Source organism: Penicillium coprophilum (assembly GCF_028826855.1).
Source record: "Penicillium coprophilum strain IBT 35676 chromosome Unknown utg000005l_segment0_segment0, whole genome shotgun sequence".
In the NCBI taxonomy this organism is placed as follows: domain Eukaryota; kingdom Fungi; phylum Ascomycota; class Eurotiomycetes; order Eurotiales; family Aspergillaceae; genus Penicillium; species Penicillium coprophilum.
In genome coordinates, this window is record NW_026622724.1 from 128,406 (window position 1) to 144,932 (window position 16,527).

The window sequence follows — 16,527 nt, forward strand, 5'->3', positions numbered from 1 at the left end:
AACAGAGTTAGTATGAATTTATGTTTTTACGTGATAAAAAAAAGTTGATATTGTTCAAACTGTAGCTTAACCCAAGGTGATGTTTGTTCACTTGATGAACAAGAGTGATTTGATTGGAAGACTTTTTTGGGGAGAGAGTGGCCTCACTCTCTATATAAGCCCCAAAAAGTCGAGCTTGAGTCTCAAGTTAGTTCCTTGGGGAGACTTTTGGTACCGGGAGCCCCCGACGACAGGAAAGCGCTTTAGTAAGAGTAGATGGTCGTTTATGCGGCCTTGTGCCTTTTCATCGATCTGTTCAGAGGTCTTCTGAATGATCTTCTGAATGGTCTTCTGAATGGTCCTCTCGGTGGGCACCATAATTATCATTATTCAGTTCTTCTTACATATCTCTTATACAGCTTTCCCCTCTTCCACTATCTAGGTAAACGAAGAGAGTGTTCTATATAGAACCTCCGAAATAGACTCCGCCTCTCGTCTTTATGTAGGGGTGATACCTTATTATTCTAATTGATATGGAGTAAGTTGACGGTGAAATATATCAATCACGTTTTCAACTCTACAGAACTGGTAAAAGGGTTGGAATATAGCAATCACAAGATGTTAACCCCCTAGATGGTTATAATAGGGGCTCTATAGGCTATGAGCCCCCACAAATGGGCTGTGGGGGGCTTTGGGCCGAGGGTCCGGACCCGTTTGTGGGCTTTGCGGTCTGAGGGTGACCGTATTTTCACCAATCAACACAGAATCGGAGTGCCCAGGTCTGGGCGCGTCGCGCGCGTCTACCCAATCAGATATGGTTTTCCTTTGGGGGGAATCCTCGCCCCAAAGCGTCCGATTTCTTCTTGATAGAGTGAAAATCTGGATATCTCATTGGCAGCTCTAGTCCTATGTCTGTACTTCCAGTGTCACATGAATCCCGTTTGGCATTGAGAGATGGACATAGACCGACAAGGCGAGGAGAGTCAGAATAGAGATATTACATCTGAGAGATCAAGGAGACGAGAACATCTTCTTGGTAGACACTATATATCTTTTTGAGTGCTACGGATAGTCGATGGTCTGTGTTCCATTCTTGGAAAAGAATATTTCTGGGTTCAATGAACGTTACCTCGGGGAATGATTTCATGCATCTCATTTCCGCTTCTTTTTTGTTTCAAAGATTTGACTCATCCGTGGATGTCATACTGTTCTACTTATTGGTCCACCCCCGCGAGCAAAAGAGGTAACCCTAGAAGGGGTAAGAAGGGGAAGGACAAAGCCAAATATTGAAACACAAGTACTATCTCTCTTCTCTGTCACTCTTTAACATCTTCTCAACCCACGTCTTCCAGTGATACGTGGATAAATCCTCATGTTCGATAGCGTCAAAATCAAGATCTCAAAGATAGCAATAATACCCAGATATTGAGTTGGGACACTTTGATGAGGTTAAAATGGGCGCGACCTTGAAGGATACTACTATCGTTAGCAAAACCGGTGACTATACTCGCAGAGAAAAGACCATTTTGGTACTAGCAGATTCCACACATCCTCTCCGGCTTCCGAGATTTTTGAAGATTCGAGTATATTGGGCACGGTTGATGGGTTGGTGACAGGAATAATGAGGAACTGCATCTCGGGGTATAGGGTATATCTTATTCTCGGTGCCTGTTGCTCTGTATTCAAACTATGTCTCATTGGCTATCTGGCTGATCTATTTTGGTATACTATATCTTGACGTCAGTCTTAATCCGAGATACTAGGCACAGGGTGGATGTCAGATATCGATTGCACTGCGATATCCCCGTCCGGGGACAACCTGAAATTGATTACGAGCTTCGTTATTAGTAAGATCTGGAAAGAATGAAGTGATAATCTTAGTAAGTCATATTCACTGCTCTGCAGATGAAAAACGATGATAATGCAAGATGATAAGGTACAAGATAGAATAACAGTGGGTATAATAGAAGTCTGGTAAAAGGAAACCAAGCCAATTTCAGGCCCAGAATAGACAAGAAGATAGTAGGACATGCCATGCTGTGCTTCGCAAAGAAAGCAAAGAAAAAAGCGAGAACCAACAGCTCAAGCACCGTACATTCGCACATCCTCCGCATCGACTTCCTCGCGGCGGCGGAGGAAGGTAGCTTCCTCAAAGTCATCCATGTCCATGGTGGGCTGTTCAATCTTGCTATGACGCACAGCGAGAATTCGGCGACTTTGGCCCAAATTGGGTGAAAGGATGGTCCGTCCGTATGAGTTCTCGTGCCAGGATCGGCCGAAGTTGTTGAAGGATTCGTCGACATCCTCATCGGCGAGAATATCGTTATCTAATTCCAAAGCCCGTTTTTGACCGCCCAAAGCAAGTGACACAACTGAGTCTTGGCTACTTGGTGGGATCGAGTATGCGTCACCATCGTCGGTGACGAGGTAGTCATCGTGGCTGGAGGATTTCCCAGTGCCAGAAAACGGCAACAGCTCTGAGCGTCTGCTGGCATGGTAAGGTTGAGCGCGAGGGTGCTGAGGAACAGTTGCAGCGAGTGGGGCCTTTTCTTCTGTCTTGGACATGTGGGTTCTATATCCGTCTGCGACAGATTTTCGGACCCGCATTCCGACGGACAGAAGTGAGGACTGAACTTTGGCGGGCACAACGGGGTGGGCAGAGAAGGTTTCTGCGGCATAATGGTGATGGTGTGACACTACAGGTGTATTTGAGGACACTGGTTCTGAGGCAGAAGTGAAAAAGGTCGTGATAGGCGGTTGGAAGCGTCGGCGTTTCGACAAGTCGCTGCTTGGCGTTGTGTTGATGGAAGGCATTTCGAAAACGGGGTTTAGAGATTGAAGATGTGTAAAGAGTAGAAAGAGATGTGTGCAGGCCTGTAAGATTGTTTCAAAACGAGGGAGGTGACGTAGTGGTGAAGGGAAAGGAAAAGAAAATGCAAAATGAGGCTGCTCAGGCAACGGGAACGCCACTTAACGCGGTACGCGTTGATCCACCTACGCGCCCAATCTATATCTCATATCAGATAAGGAGTATACGGACCTCGGGAGTATCAAAGATCTCATTTGATTTTTCCACCTATCTAGGTAGCTTTTCTATACTATTCGAACAAGGGCTGTCATAGATGGTATCTGCTATTGATATATCCTGCATGCAAAGAAAGCGATGTACTGTATATAGACAATCATTATTTTTTTTTAAGAAAAAAGGAAATAAAAGGCTTAATTGCCAACGTTTCCTCTGCGTCCGCCTCTCTTGCCACGATCGACATGGGCCCGGAGCACAGCGCGGGTCTCCACCAAACTTCTCTTGTTCTTGCTGCGGGCCTTGCCCAGCGTCATGAGGAAGTTCTTCTTGCGAGCCTTTTCCTTGTTGGTACTACTCTTTCCTGCCTCCTCCTTGCGCTCCTTGCGGCGAGCCTCCTTGCTCATATGATCGGTTGTCTTGCCCTCCTTGGCGTGGGCAATACGTTCCTCACGAGTAGCCCTAGCGGCAGACAGAGCAGCAAGACCCTCGATCTCACCAGCGGTCAATGGGTCATCGGTATGGCGGGAGGTCCATGGGGCAGCAACGCGGCCCTTGTTACCCGGAAGAGTTGCATTAGCGGCTGCCTGAGCACGAAGCTCGGTAAGCTTGGCAAGATCGGCGGGCGTGAGGATGCGGGTGGTGGCCAGTTTCATGAAATCAATGGCTTTCTCAGCCTCCGCTTCTTTTTCAGCCTCCTTCTTGGCCTCTTCTTCCTGTTTGGCTTTCTTTGCTGCAGGTTTGCCTTCATCCTCGGAATCGCTCAGCACAATGTCAACATCGTCCTCCACATTGATCCATTCTCCATCGACATCACTGTCCTCGTCATCTTCAACATTCCAGGCTGCCCAGTCGGCTTCGTCATTCTCCACTTCATCATCTTCGGCATCGGATGGAAGACCATTCTCGATGTTTCTCTTGCGGCGCTCCTCGTCTTTCCACTTGGCCAAGAGTTCCAGACCCTCGATTTCGCCGACCTCCTGCTGGCCGTAGCGTCTTTCTTGTCTTTCACCAGCACGTAGACTCATTGCGGCCTCCTTGCCACGGTCACGCTTCTTGAGCATCTGCGCACCAACATCACGGTAAAGACTGAGGAGACCCTTGGAGGCCATCATGACACCCTTATCCTTACTCTTCTTGTACATGACAAGATCCTGCAATAGAGTCTCGTCAATAGCCAAAGGCTGTCTGGCACAAATTTCACGGATGGCATTCAGACCAGCCGTCGCAACTTCACCTGCAGATGCTTCTGACACGAACTCATTTGCGATCTTCTGAACCAGAGGCTCGAGGACATCCGGCGGCACCAAGTCATGGGAGGCTTGAGCCAGGGATGCCAGGAAGGAAGTCACTGAAGGCTGACGGGGCGTAAGGTACTTTTGGAAGTAAGAGTAGAGCGGCATGATGTGCAACTTGTGCAAGCCGACCAGGCGGGAGACCAGCTGTAACACTTGAAGCTTTTGCTCCAGATTCAACTTAGACTTGCCGTTCTGGAGATGCTTGAAGAACATGTTATCCGCGAAACCCTGGGGGTCGTGCAGTAAATGAAGCGCGGAGAAGTTGAGGGGATTGGGATTGCCCTTCTTGCGCTCCTTGTTTCTGGCCGCTTTGATAGCCTTTTCGGCAACACGGGCCTTCTTTCTGGTCTTTTTGTTGATAGTAAGTTGGTGCTTAACTTGGCCAACGCTGACCTCTTCCTCACTATCTTCGTCCTCCAACTCTTCGCGCTCCTTATCGCCACCAAGGAAGAAACGGACTCCGCCGGTGACGACCTTCTCATTAAGAGACAAGGCTGCCTCCTTCATGACCTCAACGGCCTTGGCTTCGGTCCAGATTTGGCGTTTCCATAGCTCTCTGGTGATCTTGATCGCCCACAGGCCTTTGCCGATGTGCGGTCTGATGTGACCAAGTTGAATAGAACGGTCTGCATAGTTCGGTTCAGCTTGTGGTTGGTAGCCTTCGAATTTGCGGTTCGCAGCTCAGAAAGAATCTTCTGGAAGAGCAGAGCACGCAGGGTCTTGCTAGGTGTAGAGACGAGGATGGGGAAGAGAGTGTGCAGTAACCTGGGGTAACGTTTAGAATCGACGGTAGGGAGATAATGGGTGGGATTTTCATACGTTGCTGAATCCAAAAGTTCCTTCTTCTTCAACAGAACCAAACTTCCGACCAGCTTCTCCCGCAACTCTGTCTCTAACACTAGGTGGTGCTGCATGAGCATGTCAATGAGCTGTTGCGGGAAGTCCTTACAGATCCCAGGGTAACAGTCGGCCACATGGGAAATGAAGTCAATGAGATCCCGAAGAGAAATCACACCGGTATCCGTAGCCGATGAGGGCGCCGCCATGAAAATCTCACGATGAGATTCATATTGGTAGTGTTGGGCGCGGAAATCTTCGATATAAGACCTGAGTAGCGCAAACCGGCAATTAGCCCCCGATCGAACGCAAGATATAGAAAATCTCTGCATATAACTTACTTGGGGTCCCTGCGTATCTTATGCTGCAAATTAGGCCTGCGAATCGCAAAGAAAAGATGTTAGTATTCATGGACTGAAAGCCTCTGATCGATTGACCATGGGCACATCCGGCTCAGACAAAATGTACATACAGGTCAGCCTCGACCTTTTCCAAGGCTCCAAGCTTTCTTTTCACCATTTTGAAGGTGGAAATCAGAATGTGGTGGTTGGGAAGGGTGTGTTGAGGTCCGAAACTTTTTTTTTCTCCGTATTCTCCGTATCGATAAGCGATGGAAAATCTCAATCTTGGCAATATCCCATCTTGATTTGGCTAGAACTATCAAGGCAATTATCAAGACATTTGAATCATGTACATATTATACTACAATCTATATTGCGAGATCCATTCAAAAACGCGAATAAAAGAAATTTTTTCTTTTTAGGAAATAGGTCTTTACGACCCAAGGTCTTCATGATCGCATCACAACTACAAAGAAAGCCGTCCGAATGCGTTCCCTTTTAAGATCGTGCTTCCTCGACTGTATCACATTATGTACAGCCTTGCAGATGCATGCGAATGCACTGAATCCCGGTTAAAACCCCGTCCACTCCAGTATACGCAAACAGAGGACCAAACGGAGAACAAATCCAACACAACCCCTTTACCGGTTGCTCTTGGCAACACGCTCGAGCTCGTCCTTCTTCTTGATGGCGTAGGAGTTGGAAGAACCCTTGGCGGCGTTGATCAGCTCCTCAGCAAGGCACTCAGCAATGCTCTTGATGTTGCGGAAAGAGGCCTCGCGGGCACCGATGGTGAGCAGAGAGATAGACTGGTTCACGCGGCGGAGAGGAGACACATCGACGGCTGAAATAGAATTTAGTATTTATATCAGTGGCAAGGCAAGACACTTCACATACCCTGGCGACGGACGGTACCCTGGGAACCGATACGGGTGGAGTCCTCACGGGGTCCGCAGTTGACAATGGCGTCAACGGCGACCTGGAGAGGGTTCTGGTCGGTCATGATGTGAATCTGTGGAATTGAAAATTAGTGCCTGAGTTGGATAGTTGATCTTTGGTCGGAGTGGCACATACGATCTCGAAAGCGTGAGCGACGATGCGCACAGCCAGGAGCTTCTTTCCGTTGTTGCGGCCGTTCATCATGAGGGAGTTGGTGAGACGCTCGATGATGGGGCACTGAGCCTTGCGGAAACGCTTGGCGGCATAGCGACCGGCAGAGTGGGAGAGGTAGACGGGGGAGCGGATCTGGATGTAATCGCTGTGATGGCGGGTCAGCACCTCTGTAAACCTGATAGTCGCGCAATTGCCGGTCCTTGTATGCGCTATTGATTTCCTGATGTGTGCGAGTATAAAACCAGTCCCACAACGTGCTGTGTTTCCTCCGATACGAGATTTCGAGATCCCCCTTCAAGTTGTCGAAAAAGTCTTGATATTCCACCAATTTAACGCATTTTTTTTTCTCTTCTCGCACACAACAGGATTTCACTCGGCGCATAGAGGACCTGATAGAAAGACTCACGTCAGGGAGATGTCCCGGATCTCGACATCATCGTAGCTCCACTTGTTGAACAGCTTAATGCTGCCCTGCTCGGCCAGAACCTCCTTGGGCAGGACAGGGAAGGCGGCGACCTCGACGTCCCCGTTGTCGGACATGTTGACTGTGCGGGAGGGGTTCGTGGGAAAATGACCGGGTTGTCGTTTGGTGGTTGAACGTCGATGAGGTTCCGGTTATCCAAGAAAGAAATTGGTGTGCCTCGCTTAGGTTGTGCGGGGGTCATGTGATTAGGGTAGGCTGGGAGTGGAGATCACCTGACCTATGTCTTGATATCGGAATGCCTTGGCGCTCGGACACCTTCATGCCTGAGGAGTCAAAATATCTGACATAATCGGCACTGGCAGCCTGGAGGGAAAGCCCGTGGACGGATCCCAGCCTTATATCGATCACACTGATTTTGTGATGTCCTACTGATTCTATAAAAACTTCCCGGGTGTTGAATGCCATTTCATATTTGTGTATTCCTTCATCTGGATACACAATTCTGTGTAATCTGTCTCTCATTCCCTGTAGTTCCGAGTCTGGGCCGGGACACACGATACATTCAAGTCAGACGGTACCTGAAAAGCCACAATTTATATCGGAACTCAAGTAGGTTTTGTTATTCTCGTAGAAGGTTCTCTTCATTTTCTATGTATAAGTCAGACAGCCATATCTATATCGAGGTAACTATGTCTCACTCAGGCTCCTCGGCTCGCTTGACCGCCCTCAGCGGGTGACGTTGCGGTCTTGCGCGGAGAGGGTGAGCGACACGACCGATTGACTGTCATTCGACTAACATACAACCTGCGGCTATCAGGGCTGTATTTGGCAAATTCGCCACTCTCCTGCGCCCTCGAGACGCTCATTGCAATGAGGTGTTCTTGACTCCGTGCCGCCCCCCATCCCTTCCCCGCGCTTTTGATACATTTCCCGAATTGAGGCTTTCCGACCCTCTGTCCAAATGGCGGAGGAGTCTCCTGAGATACAGGCCGCTTTGCGGAATCTAGACCGGGAATTAGAGGTATGTACATTCCCTGCACATGTTGAATCCTTTTGCTCATGCATGATCCATGGCAGGAGGGCGATATCACCGAGAAAGGGTAAGCGATTTGATTAGACATACTATCCCTGGGCACAAGCAGTATGACACGCCAATTGTTCCGTGTTATAGATGCGGTGCCTCCGTCGGGCTTGTTCTGAACCAGCAGATGCATAGGATAGCTAACAGCAACAAGATACCAGAAGCGACGTACGGTCCTGCTCTCGCAATATTTCGGTCCCAACAAACCCCTTGAGATCAATCCCCAGGTCGGCCTTAGCTATGATGCATCCTCAGCCAGGTCTGGAAGGGCCCCGCCGGCCATTTTGAACGTTCGCCCACCAACTGCTGAATCTTCCCTGCCAAACATCGCTTCCCCCACTTACGCAGGCAATTACAGTAGCTCACAGGCCAGCGGAGGCGTCGGATACAATCAAGGCGCCGGTATACAGACACAGGATCAGTCACAGACATCGCTAGGGCCTCATGGCAGAGAAAGCATGCTCCAGGCGCATGATCGCGCGCCTTCTGGGAGCTCCTACGACTCCCTATTCCTTCCTAGACCCCCGGTCCCAGGTCCACAAGGCCAGGATGGCTCCAGAACTGCAACTTTAATGAGTCAGAACTACGCGTTTAACCCGAACTCCCAACCCGAGTATATGTCCCAGCCCGAGTATGCTCAGGAGTACGCCCAGGAATATGCTCCCGCTGAACACGCTCAGTCTGAGTACGTGGACGAGGGCGTAACATATTACGATCAACCGTCTGGAGCACCCACGCGACAGTCTACCATGCTTGATTCCCAACAGGGTTACTTTTCCGACTTTGCAGGGCAACAGCATGATGATTATAGGGATAGCTATGGAGGTGGCTTCCACCGTTATTCTCAATCTGGGGAAGCTTTTTCGCCAACAGCAAACATGGCTCCACCATTGATGCCCGGCGCAGCGGAGCTTCAGCATGGACCGGCTATTGAGCATTTACATCCGCTCGAACCTCGAGAGATTCCTTTCGCATTGAACGATCCGCATGACAAAAATATCCCCATGTCCAACTTTGATAACCTTCCCACAGTCTTACGGCATCGTGCTCGAGCTCACCCCAAGCAAGCAGCATATTGGGTTCTGGATGCAAAGGGCAAAGAGGTTGCATCGATAACGTGGGAAAAGTTGTCTAGCCGAGCGGAGAAAGTTGCTCAAGTCATCCGTGATAAAAGCAATCTATATCGTGGAGATCGTGTCGCTCTCATCTACCGTGAAGCTGAGATTATCGAGTTCGCTGTTGCGCTGTTAGGATGCTTCATTGCCGGAGTTGTCGCCGTGCCTATCAACAGTTTGGATGACTACACCAGTCTAAATCTCGTGCTTACCTCGACCCAGGCTCATCTGGCTTTGACAACCGAGAACAATTTGAAGAACTTTCAACGCGACATCACAGCACAAAAGCTCAGTTGGCCACGAGGAGTTGAGTGGTGGAAGACGAATGAGTTCGGCAGTTTCCATCCAAAGAAGAAGGACGATACGCCTCCGCTGCAGGTCCCTGACCTGGCCTATATTGAGTTTGCGAAGGCTCCGACGGGTGATATGCGTGGTGTCGTCATGAGCCACCGGACTATCATGCACCAAATGGCATGTTTGAGTGCAATCATTTCTACGGTTCCTACAGAGTCAAGCGCCAGGCAGTATGGCACCAAGGGAGAGACTATCATCAGTTACCTCGATCCGAGACAAGGAATCGGTATGATCATAGCCATTCTCCTCACCGTTTACGGTGGCCACACAACCGTTTGGCACGAGGACCGGGCGGTAGAAACACCCGGTTTATATGCCCATCTCATCACCAAGTATAAGGCGTCAGTCATGGCGACCGATTACTCCGGGTTGAAAATTGCCACCTACAACTATCAGCAAGATCCGATGTCGACAAGACATTACAAGAAAAACTCAGAACCTAATTTCAGCAGCGTCAAACTCTGTCTCATCGATACCCTCACTCTCGACCCTGAGTTCCATGAAATCCTGGCAGACAGATGGCTTCGTCCAATGAGGAACCCACGAGCTAGAGAAATTGTGGCCCCGATGCTCTGCTTGCCGGAACATGGAGGCATGGTCATCAGTATGCGTGATTGGCTCGGTGGTGAAGAGCGAATGGGATGTGCCTTGACTCATGAAATGGACCCAGCTACCCGTGACGATGCTAAGAAAGAAGACGAGAGCCTCATCAAGTCCGAGAATAAAACTGGGTTCGGAAGCAGTCTTCTGGGTGGTGGATCACGAGTTTCTACGATCAAGCAGAGCCCCAAGAACGAGCTCAGTGAAGTGCTATTAGACAAAGAGGCCTTGAAAAGCAATGAAGTGGTTGTGCTGGCCATGGGCGAGGATGCACGAAAGTACGCCAGCAGTATGCCGCATGCTGTGCGCGTTGGCGCTTTCGGCTACCCAATTCCCGACGCAACTCTCGCTGTCGTTGATCCAGAGACCAATCTCCTCTGTACGCCAAATGTTGTTGGGGAGATTTGGGTTGATTCACCCTCTCTTTCTGGTGGCTTCTGGGCATTGCCAAAACACACAGAGGCCATATTCCATGCTCGTCCCTACAAATTCGAAGAGCCTAACCCGACCCCGATACTCGTGGAACCTGAATTCCTGCGCACTGGTTTGCTCGGATGTGTGATAGAGGGCAGGCTTTTCGTGCTTGGTCTCTACGAGGATCGTCTCCGCCAAAAAGTCGAGTGGGTTGAGCACGGCCAAGAGATTGTCGAACATCGATACTTCTTTGTTCAACATTTGACTGTTAGCATTCTTAAGAAGGTGCCGAAAATTCATGATTGCACTGCGTTTGATGTGTTTGTCAATGAAGAACATCTTCCGGTTATTGTTTTGGAGTCTTACTCGGCCTCGACGGCGCCAACAACTTCTGGTGGCCCACCAAGACAGCTCGACTCAGTCCTCCTTGATTCCCTTGCTGAAAGGTGTATGGAGGTATTATACCAAGAGCATCATCTGCGAGTGTACTGTGTTCTACTTACGGCCCCGAACTCTCTGCCGCGCGTCACAAAGAACGGCAGACAAGAGATTGGTAACATGCTATGTCGCAAAGATTTCGAGTCTGGTATGTTGCAAGCAGTCCATGTCAAGTTTGGAGTCGAACGATCGGTGATGAATCTTCCCGTCGGTGTTGACCCCGAGGGTGGGATCTGGTCCCCTACTGCTCTAGCATCAAGACAAGACATGCTTTCCTACCAGGAAAAGCAATACTCGGGTGTGGATTATCGTGACGTGGTGATGGATGACCGAACTTCCACTCCATTGAACAATTTTAACACAATTGTCGACCTCCTTCAATGGCGAGTCTCTCGCCAAGCCGAAGAATTGGCTTACTGCTCTATCGATGGCCGTGGAAAGGAAGGAAAGGGCGTTACCTGGAAGAAGTTTGACCTCAAAGTCTCTGCAGTGGCTACCTACCTCAAAAACAAGGTGAAGGTACGACCAGGAGATCATCTCGTGCTGATGTACACTCACTCGGAAGATTACGTTTATGCCATCCATGCTTGTCTATGCTTGGGTGCCGTTGTCATCCCCATGGCTCCTATCGATCAAAATCGTCTTTCGGAGGATGCTCCTGCATTCTTGCACATCATCAGCGACTTCAACATCAAGGCCATCATCGTCAATACCGAAGTTGACCATGTGATGAGGCAAAAGCTTGTGTCGCAGCATATCAAGCAGTCCGCACAAGTCCTTCGCATTGGGGTTCCCGCTATTTATAATACCACAAAGCCGTCGAAGCAATCCCATGGATGTCGCGAGCTAGGCTACACTATGAAGGATACTTGGCTGCAAGGCAACCTGCCCGCCCTGGTCTGGACTTATTGGACCCCAGATCAGCGAAGAATTTCAGTCAAAATTTCCCATGAAACCATCATGGGTATGTGCAAGGTTCAAAAAGAAACCTGCCAAATGACAAGCTCGAGGCCAGTGCTTGGAAGTGTCCGAAGTACCCTGGGCCTTGGATTCCTCCATACCTGCCTGATGGGCATTTTTGTCGGTGGGTTTGCTGTCTTCTATGACTATTTCCATTCTAACAGATTATTCAGGTGCGCCTACGTATCTTGTTTCGCCAGTCGACTTCGCTCAAAACCCAATGACTCTCTTCGTAACACTTGCTCGGTACAAGATCAAGGACACTTACGCCACCAGTCAGATGCTGGACTACGCGATGAGTGCTATCGCTGGAAAAGGCTTTCAGCTTCAAGAACTGAAGAACCTTATGATTTCCGCAGAGGGTCGACCTAGAACGGATATATGTATGTATTATCACCATCACAGCCATGGAGAGAAGCTAATCCGATTGCACAGATGGAAAGGTACGCCTACATTTCGCCAACGCCAACTTGGATCGTACCTCAATCAACGTTGTATACTCGCACGTTCTCAACCCGATGATTACTACGAGATCATACATGTGCATTGAACCGATCGAGCTATGGCTCGACTTGCGAAGCCTCCGTCAAGGTCTTATCTACCCCGTGGACCCCGATGCCGATCCTACTGCGCTTTTAGTGCAGGATTCGGGTATGGTACCAGTCAACACACAGATCGCGATCGTGAATCCCGAGACCTGCACTCTTGCGCACGTTGGAGAGTACGGTGAGATCTGGGTCCAGTCCGACGCTTGTGCACAGGGATTCTACAAATCAAAGCAAGAATTTGACGCTGAGCGGTTGAACGGCAGAGTTGCAGACGGCGACCCCAGCGTGCCTTACGTCCGTACTGGTGATCTTGGTTTCCTTCACACCGTTACTCGGCCAATCGGTCCTGGCGGCCAGCCAGTTGATATGCAAGTGCTGTTCCTCCTTGGCAGCATTGGCGAGACGTTCGAGGTCAACGGACTCAATCACTTCCCTATGGACATTGAAAACTCTGTGGAGACCTGCCACCGCAACATCGTGAATGGAGGATGGTAAGTCAATGTTTTTCTTCTCAGGCCAGAAATAGAGGCTAACTTGATATTTTCAGTGCTATTTTCCAAGCCGGTGGCTTGGTTGTTGTCGTTGTTGAGGTTACCCGAAAGGCCTATCTGGCCTCCCTTGTCCCTGTCATTGTTGATGCTATCCTCATGGAGCACCAGGTTGTTGCGGATATTGTTGCATTCGTCTCCCAAGGCGACTTCCCCCGATCTCGTCTGGGCGAGAAGCAGCGTGGAAAGGTTCTCGCCTCGTGGGTCACCCGGAAACTGCGAACCATTGCTCAGTTCAGCATCCGCGACCTGGAGGGTGACAACCCATTTGCAGACATGCCTCAGCATCGTATGAGCAGAGTTTCCAAGCCTGGAAGTACCATGGGCGCCAGCACCCGGCAGTCTACAATGAATCCGGACATCGACGCGGGTGCTCCTCGCTCTCCAGCTGGGGTGACACTGGATGAGATTGCCCATCCTGCGGCTAACTATCACGCCGACAGAGCTGGGTCTATGCCCCATGAACTTGAGAGTGCCACTGACAATAACGTTGTTGCCACTCCTGTCCCAAAACCTAACCCTGCTGTGCCTCACATCCAGGAGCCACAATCCGCCACAATCGTCACCGAATTTGATGATCATCACTACGACACACTAGATTCCACGACCAGCACCTCCAATGCGGACCGTGATTTCCGGTTCAGCTTTGATATGGCCGACAGCCCCGTTCAGTCTCAACCATATGGATATCCTGGCGGTGAACAACCCTCGACAAGACAAGAGTCGATTCCTAGCCAACAGGGATGGGAACACACCGGTCAGCCTACTGGTCCAGCCCATGCTAACCCAGCACGTCCAAGCACACAGGACAGCGGGATTATCAACGATTGGCCCCAAGAAGCTCTCATGTACCAGTCGGCACTAGGTGCAGAAGATGGGCATGAGTTCCACGGCACAGGTAGCAACAACACACCAAATCGGGAAATGCGAGGCTTAAATTTGGAATAAGTGCATACTTTGTACAGATTTGAGATGATTTGCCATTGAAAAGACTGCCTTTGGCGTGCTAGCTTGACAGTTCGGATGTTTTTTTTCTTTCTTTTTTTCAGCATTGCGTCCCCTTTTCTGGCTTATCCCCAATACCTCCCTATGTTTTCGATTTGTACATACCCAGTATATCTTTCCTTGCTCTAATGTAGATAAAACTGATTTTGCATGTTTGATTCCCATTATTATAACGCAGATCAAATCCACCCTAGCACCATCGATGTCCACAAGCTCGCAATCGCCGATCAATTTTATACTACACGTCTGTTTGATACTGATCGACTTGCCTATAACAACCTATCACCACTATGCCGATCATGTACGTTGTACAGCATACATGATGTACATAATATGCTCGGATGATCGCTATGTGCAATTCTATGGAGAAATCACACAACTCTTCTGTCACTTGCCATGACGCAGGACTGAAGAAGCTGACGAGCTAAAGGTAGACAGCTGCTTCAGCTCTCCACTGTAACAACATCAACTTTCGCCATGTAATTACTGAGACTGCTGCTATTAACGACTTTGGTTGTTGCCAAACAGTCTAATATCCTCTTCATTTTAACAGATGATCAGGGTAAACATGTGGGCGGTTTAGAACATATGCCCAAGCTACAGGTGAGTCTCAATCCATCCAAATTCAGCCTTCTCCCCCAATCTGACAGCCCAAGGAAACCCTCGTTCAACAAGGAACAAGCTACTCCAAACATTTCTGCTCGATTGCACTCTGCTGTCCCTCCCGAGCCAACCTCTGGACCGGCCGCATGCCACACAACACCAACGTAACAGACGTCGGACTTCCTTACGGCGGTTATCCAAAAGTCGTCTCAGCCGGCTGGAACGATAACTACCTCCCGCTCTGGATGCAAGAAGCAGGCTACAACACATACTACGTGGGCAAGATGTGGAACGCCCACACAGAAGACAACTACAACAATCCCTACGTGCGGGGATTCAACGGCTCAGACTTCCTCCTAGATCCCTACACATACCGATACTGGTATGCGCGAATGACACGCAACGGGGGAAAGCCGGTCAAGTACGACGGGAAGTACTCCACGGATGTGATCGGCGAAAAAGCAGAAAATTTCATTGACGAGGCGGTTAGACACGAACAGCCGTGGATGCTGACAGTAGCACCAAACGCGCCGCACTCGAATGGCTCTCATGATTCCAAGCGGAATGCGAACTGGTTCGGTGAGCCGGAGTTTGCGCCGCGACATGCGGATTTGTTCAAGGATGTACGGGCGCCGCGGGATGAGAGCTTTAATACGCTGATTGAGAATGCGGTCAGCTGGGTACAGAATGTGCCAGAGCTAAATCAGACGCAGATTGACTATATTGATGAATTTCAACGGTGTCGGCTGCGGGCTTTGCGGGCTGTGGATGAGATGATCGGGAAGCTTGTTGAGAAGTTAGAGAAAGTTGGGGAATTGGATAATACGTATATCTTCTTTTCGACAGATAATGGGTATCATCTGGGTCAGCATCGGATGCAGCCTGGTAAGAACTGTGGTTATGGTAAGTTGGGCTTGGTTGTCTGGGTATACTCAGGGCCGTGTTCATATATTCTAACCATGATAGAAACCGATATCAACGTCCCTCTGATCGTCCGAGGCCCTGGCATCGACAAGAATCAGACTCTTGATGCTATCACCTCTCATACGGATCTAGCTCCCACTTTCTTGAATATAGCTGGGACAACTCGAGAGGGATTGGATGGCAAGAAGATTCCTACCACCATTGCCACCAGCACGGCGGACAATAGGACCGAGCATGTTGCTATTGAGTACTGGGGATTGGTAAGTAATTCGTAAGGAGTAAGTTAAACCAACCAGCTAATATGAACAATAGGCTGTACCAGAAGGAATCTACGGGTATGCCAGCGACCAGTCCGACCAGCCACATAACAGCTACCAGGAAAACACATACAAGGGTATTCGACTGGTTGCCAATGACTATAGTCTATACTATGCAGTGTGGTGCACAAACGAGAAAGAATTCTTCGATCTGAAGGTAAGCAATCCGCTATCATCTCATTTCCTATAGTATAACCAACAAGCCCTAAAACCTCAAACAGGGCGACCCCCATCAAACCGTGAATCTAGGCACGCACCCTGCCAAACACCCCTACAAGATCGCAAATCGAGAGTTACCACAAATAATAACCCGGTTAGACGCACTGATGCTCGTACTCAAGTCTTGCGAAGGGGATGCATGTCGGTACCCCTGGCAGCAGCTGCACCCAGCCAGCAAAGTGAACAGTCTTGCCGATGCACTGGACTCCCGCTTCGATACCTTCTATGTCAATCAACCCAAAGTTTCTTTCTCCTCTTGTGAGAATGGGTATATCATTTCGGCAGAGGGGCCACAGAAATTCAACGCTTACGGAACGAGTTCGAAGAGAGGATGGGGGTTAGATGGGCTTTTTGGCTGGTGAGGCTCGGTGTCTATTATGATGTTCA

At 49.5% G+C, this 16,527-nt stretch overlaps 5 protein-coding genes across 5 annotated transcripts; 2 read left to right on the top strand and 3 right to left on the bottom strand.

Annotated features, from left to right (window-relative positions):
- Positions 1 to 2,061: 2,061 nt before the first annotated feature.
- Positions 2,062 to 2,793, bottom strand: N7500_007640 (uncharacterized protein; the record flags this gene model as incomplete). The annotated part of the gene is made up of 1 exon (XM_056678784.1): positions 2,062 to 2,793. One exon carries the CDS (start codon positions 2,791 to 2,793, stop codon positions 2,062 to 2,064), a length of 732 nt encoding a protein of 243 aa, XP_056529156.1.
- Positions 2,794 to 3,198: 405 nt separating this feature from the next.
- N7500_007641 (SDA1 family protein) lies at positions 3,199 to 5,655 on the bottom strand (the record flags this gene model as incomplete). Its single annotated transcript, XM_056678785.1, has 4 exons — positions 3,199 to 4,823; positions 4,877 to 5,406; positions 5,478 to 5,513; positions 5,609 to 5,655. 4 exons carry the CDS (start codon positions 5,653 to 5,655, stop codon positions 3,199 to 3,201), a joined length of 2,238 nt encoding a protein of 745 aa, XP_056529157.1.
- Positions 5,656 to 5,862: 207 nt separating this feature from the next.
- N7500_007642 (40S ribosomal protein uS7) lies at positions 5,863 to 7,214 on the bottom strand. The gene is made up of 4 exons (XM_056678786.1): positions 6,997 to 7,214; positions 6,552 to 6,735; positions 6,375 to 6,489; positions 5,863 to 6,321 (listed from the first exon to the last, which is right to left on the bottom strand). Exons 1-4 carry the CDS (start codon positions 7,128 to 7,130, stop codon positions 6,119 to 6,121), a joined length of 636 nt encoding a protein of 211 aa, XP_056529158.1. The 5' UTR covers positions 7,131 to 7,214; the 3' UTR covers positions 5,863 to 6,118.
- A 761-nt stretch (positions 7,215 to 7,975) lies between these two features.
- On the top strand, positions 7,976 to 14,020 carry N7500_007643 (putative AMP binding domain protein; the record flags this gene model as incomplete). The annotated part of the gene is made up of 6 exons (XM_056678787.1): positions 7,976 to 8,035; positions 8,092 to 8,114; positions 8,250 to 12,100; positions 12,150 to 12,359; positions 12,412 to 13,015; positions 13,072 to 14,020. The coding sequence occupies 6 exons, from the start codon at positions 7,976 to 7,978 to the stop codon at positions 14,018 to 14,020; spliced, it is 5,697 nt and encodes a 1,898-aa protein (XP_056529159.1).
- Positions 14,021 to 14,367: 347 nt separating this feature from the next.
- Positions 14,368 to 16,502, top strand: N7500_007644 (sulfatase family protein; the record flags this gene model as incomplete). The annotated part of the gene is made up of 6 exons (XM_056678788.1): positions 14,368 to 14,378; positions 14,569 to 14,680; positions 14,734 to 15,583; positions 15,647 to 15,864; positions 15,917 to 16,078; positions 16,143 to 16,502. The coding sequence occupies 6 exons, from the start codon at positions 14,368 to 14,370 to the stop codon at positions 16,500 to 16,502; spliced, it is 1,713 nt and encodes a 570-aa protein (XP_056529160.1).
- Between the last annotated feature and the right edge of the window lie 25 nt (positions 16,503 to 16,527).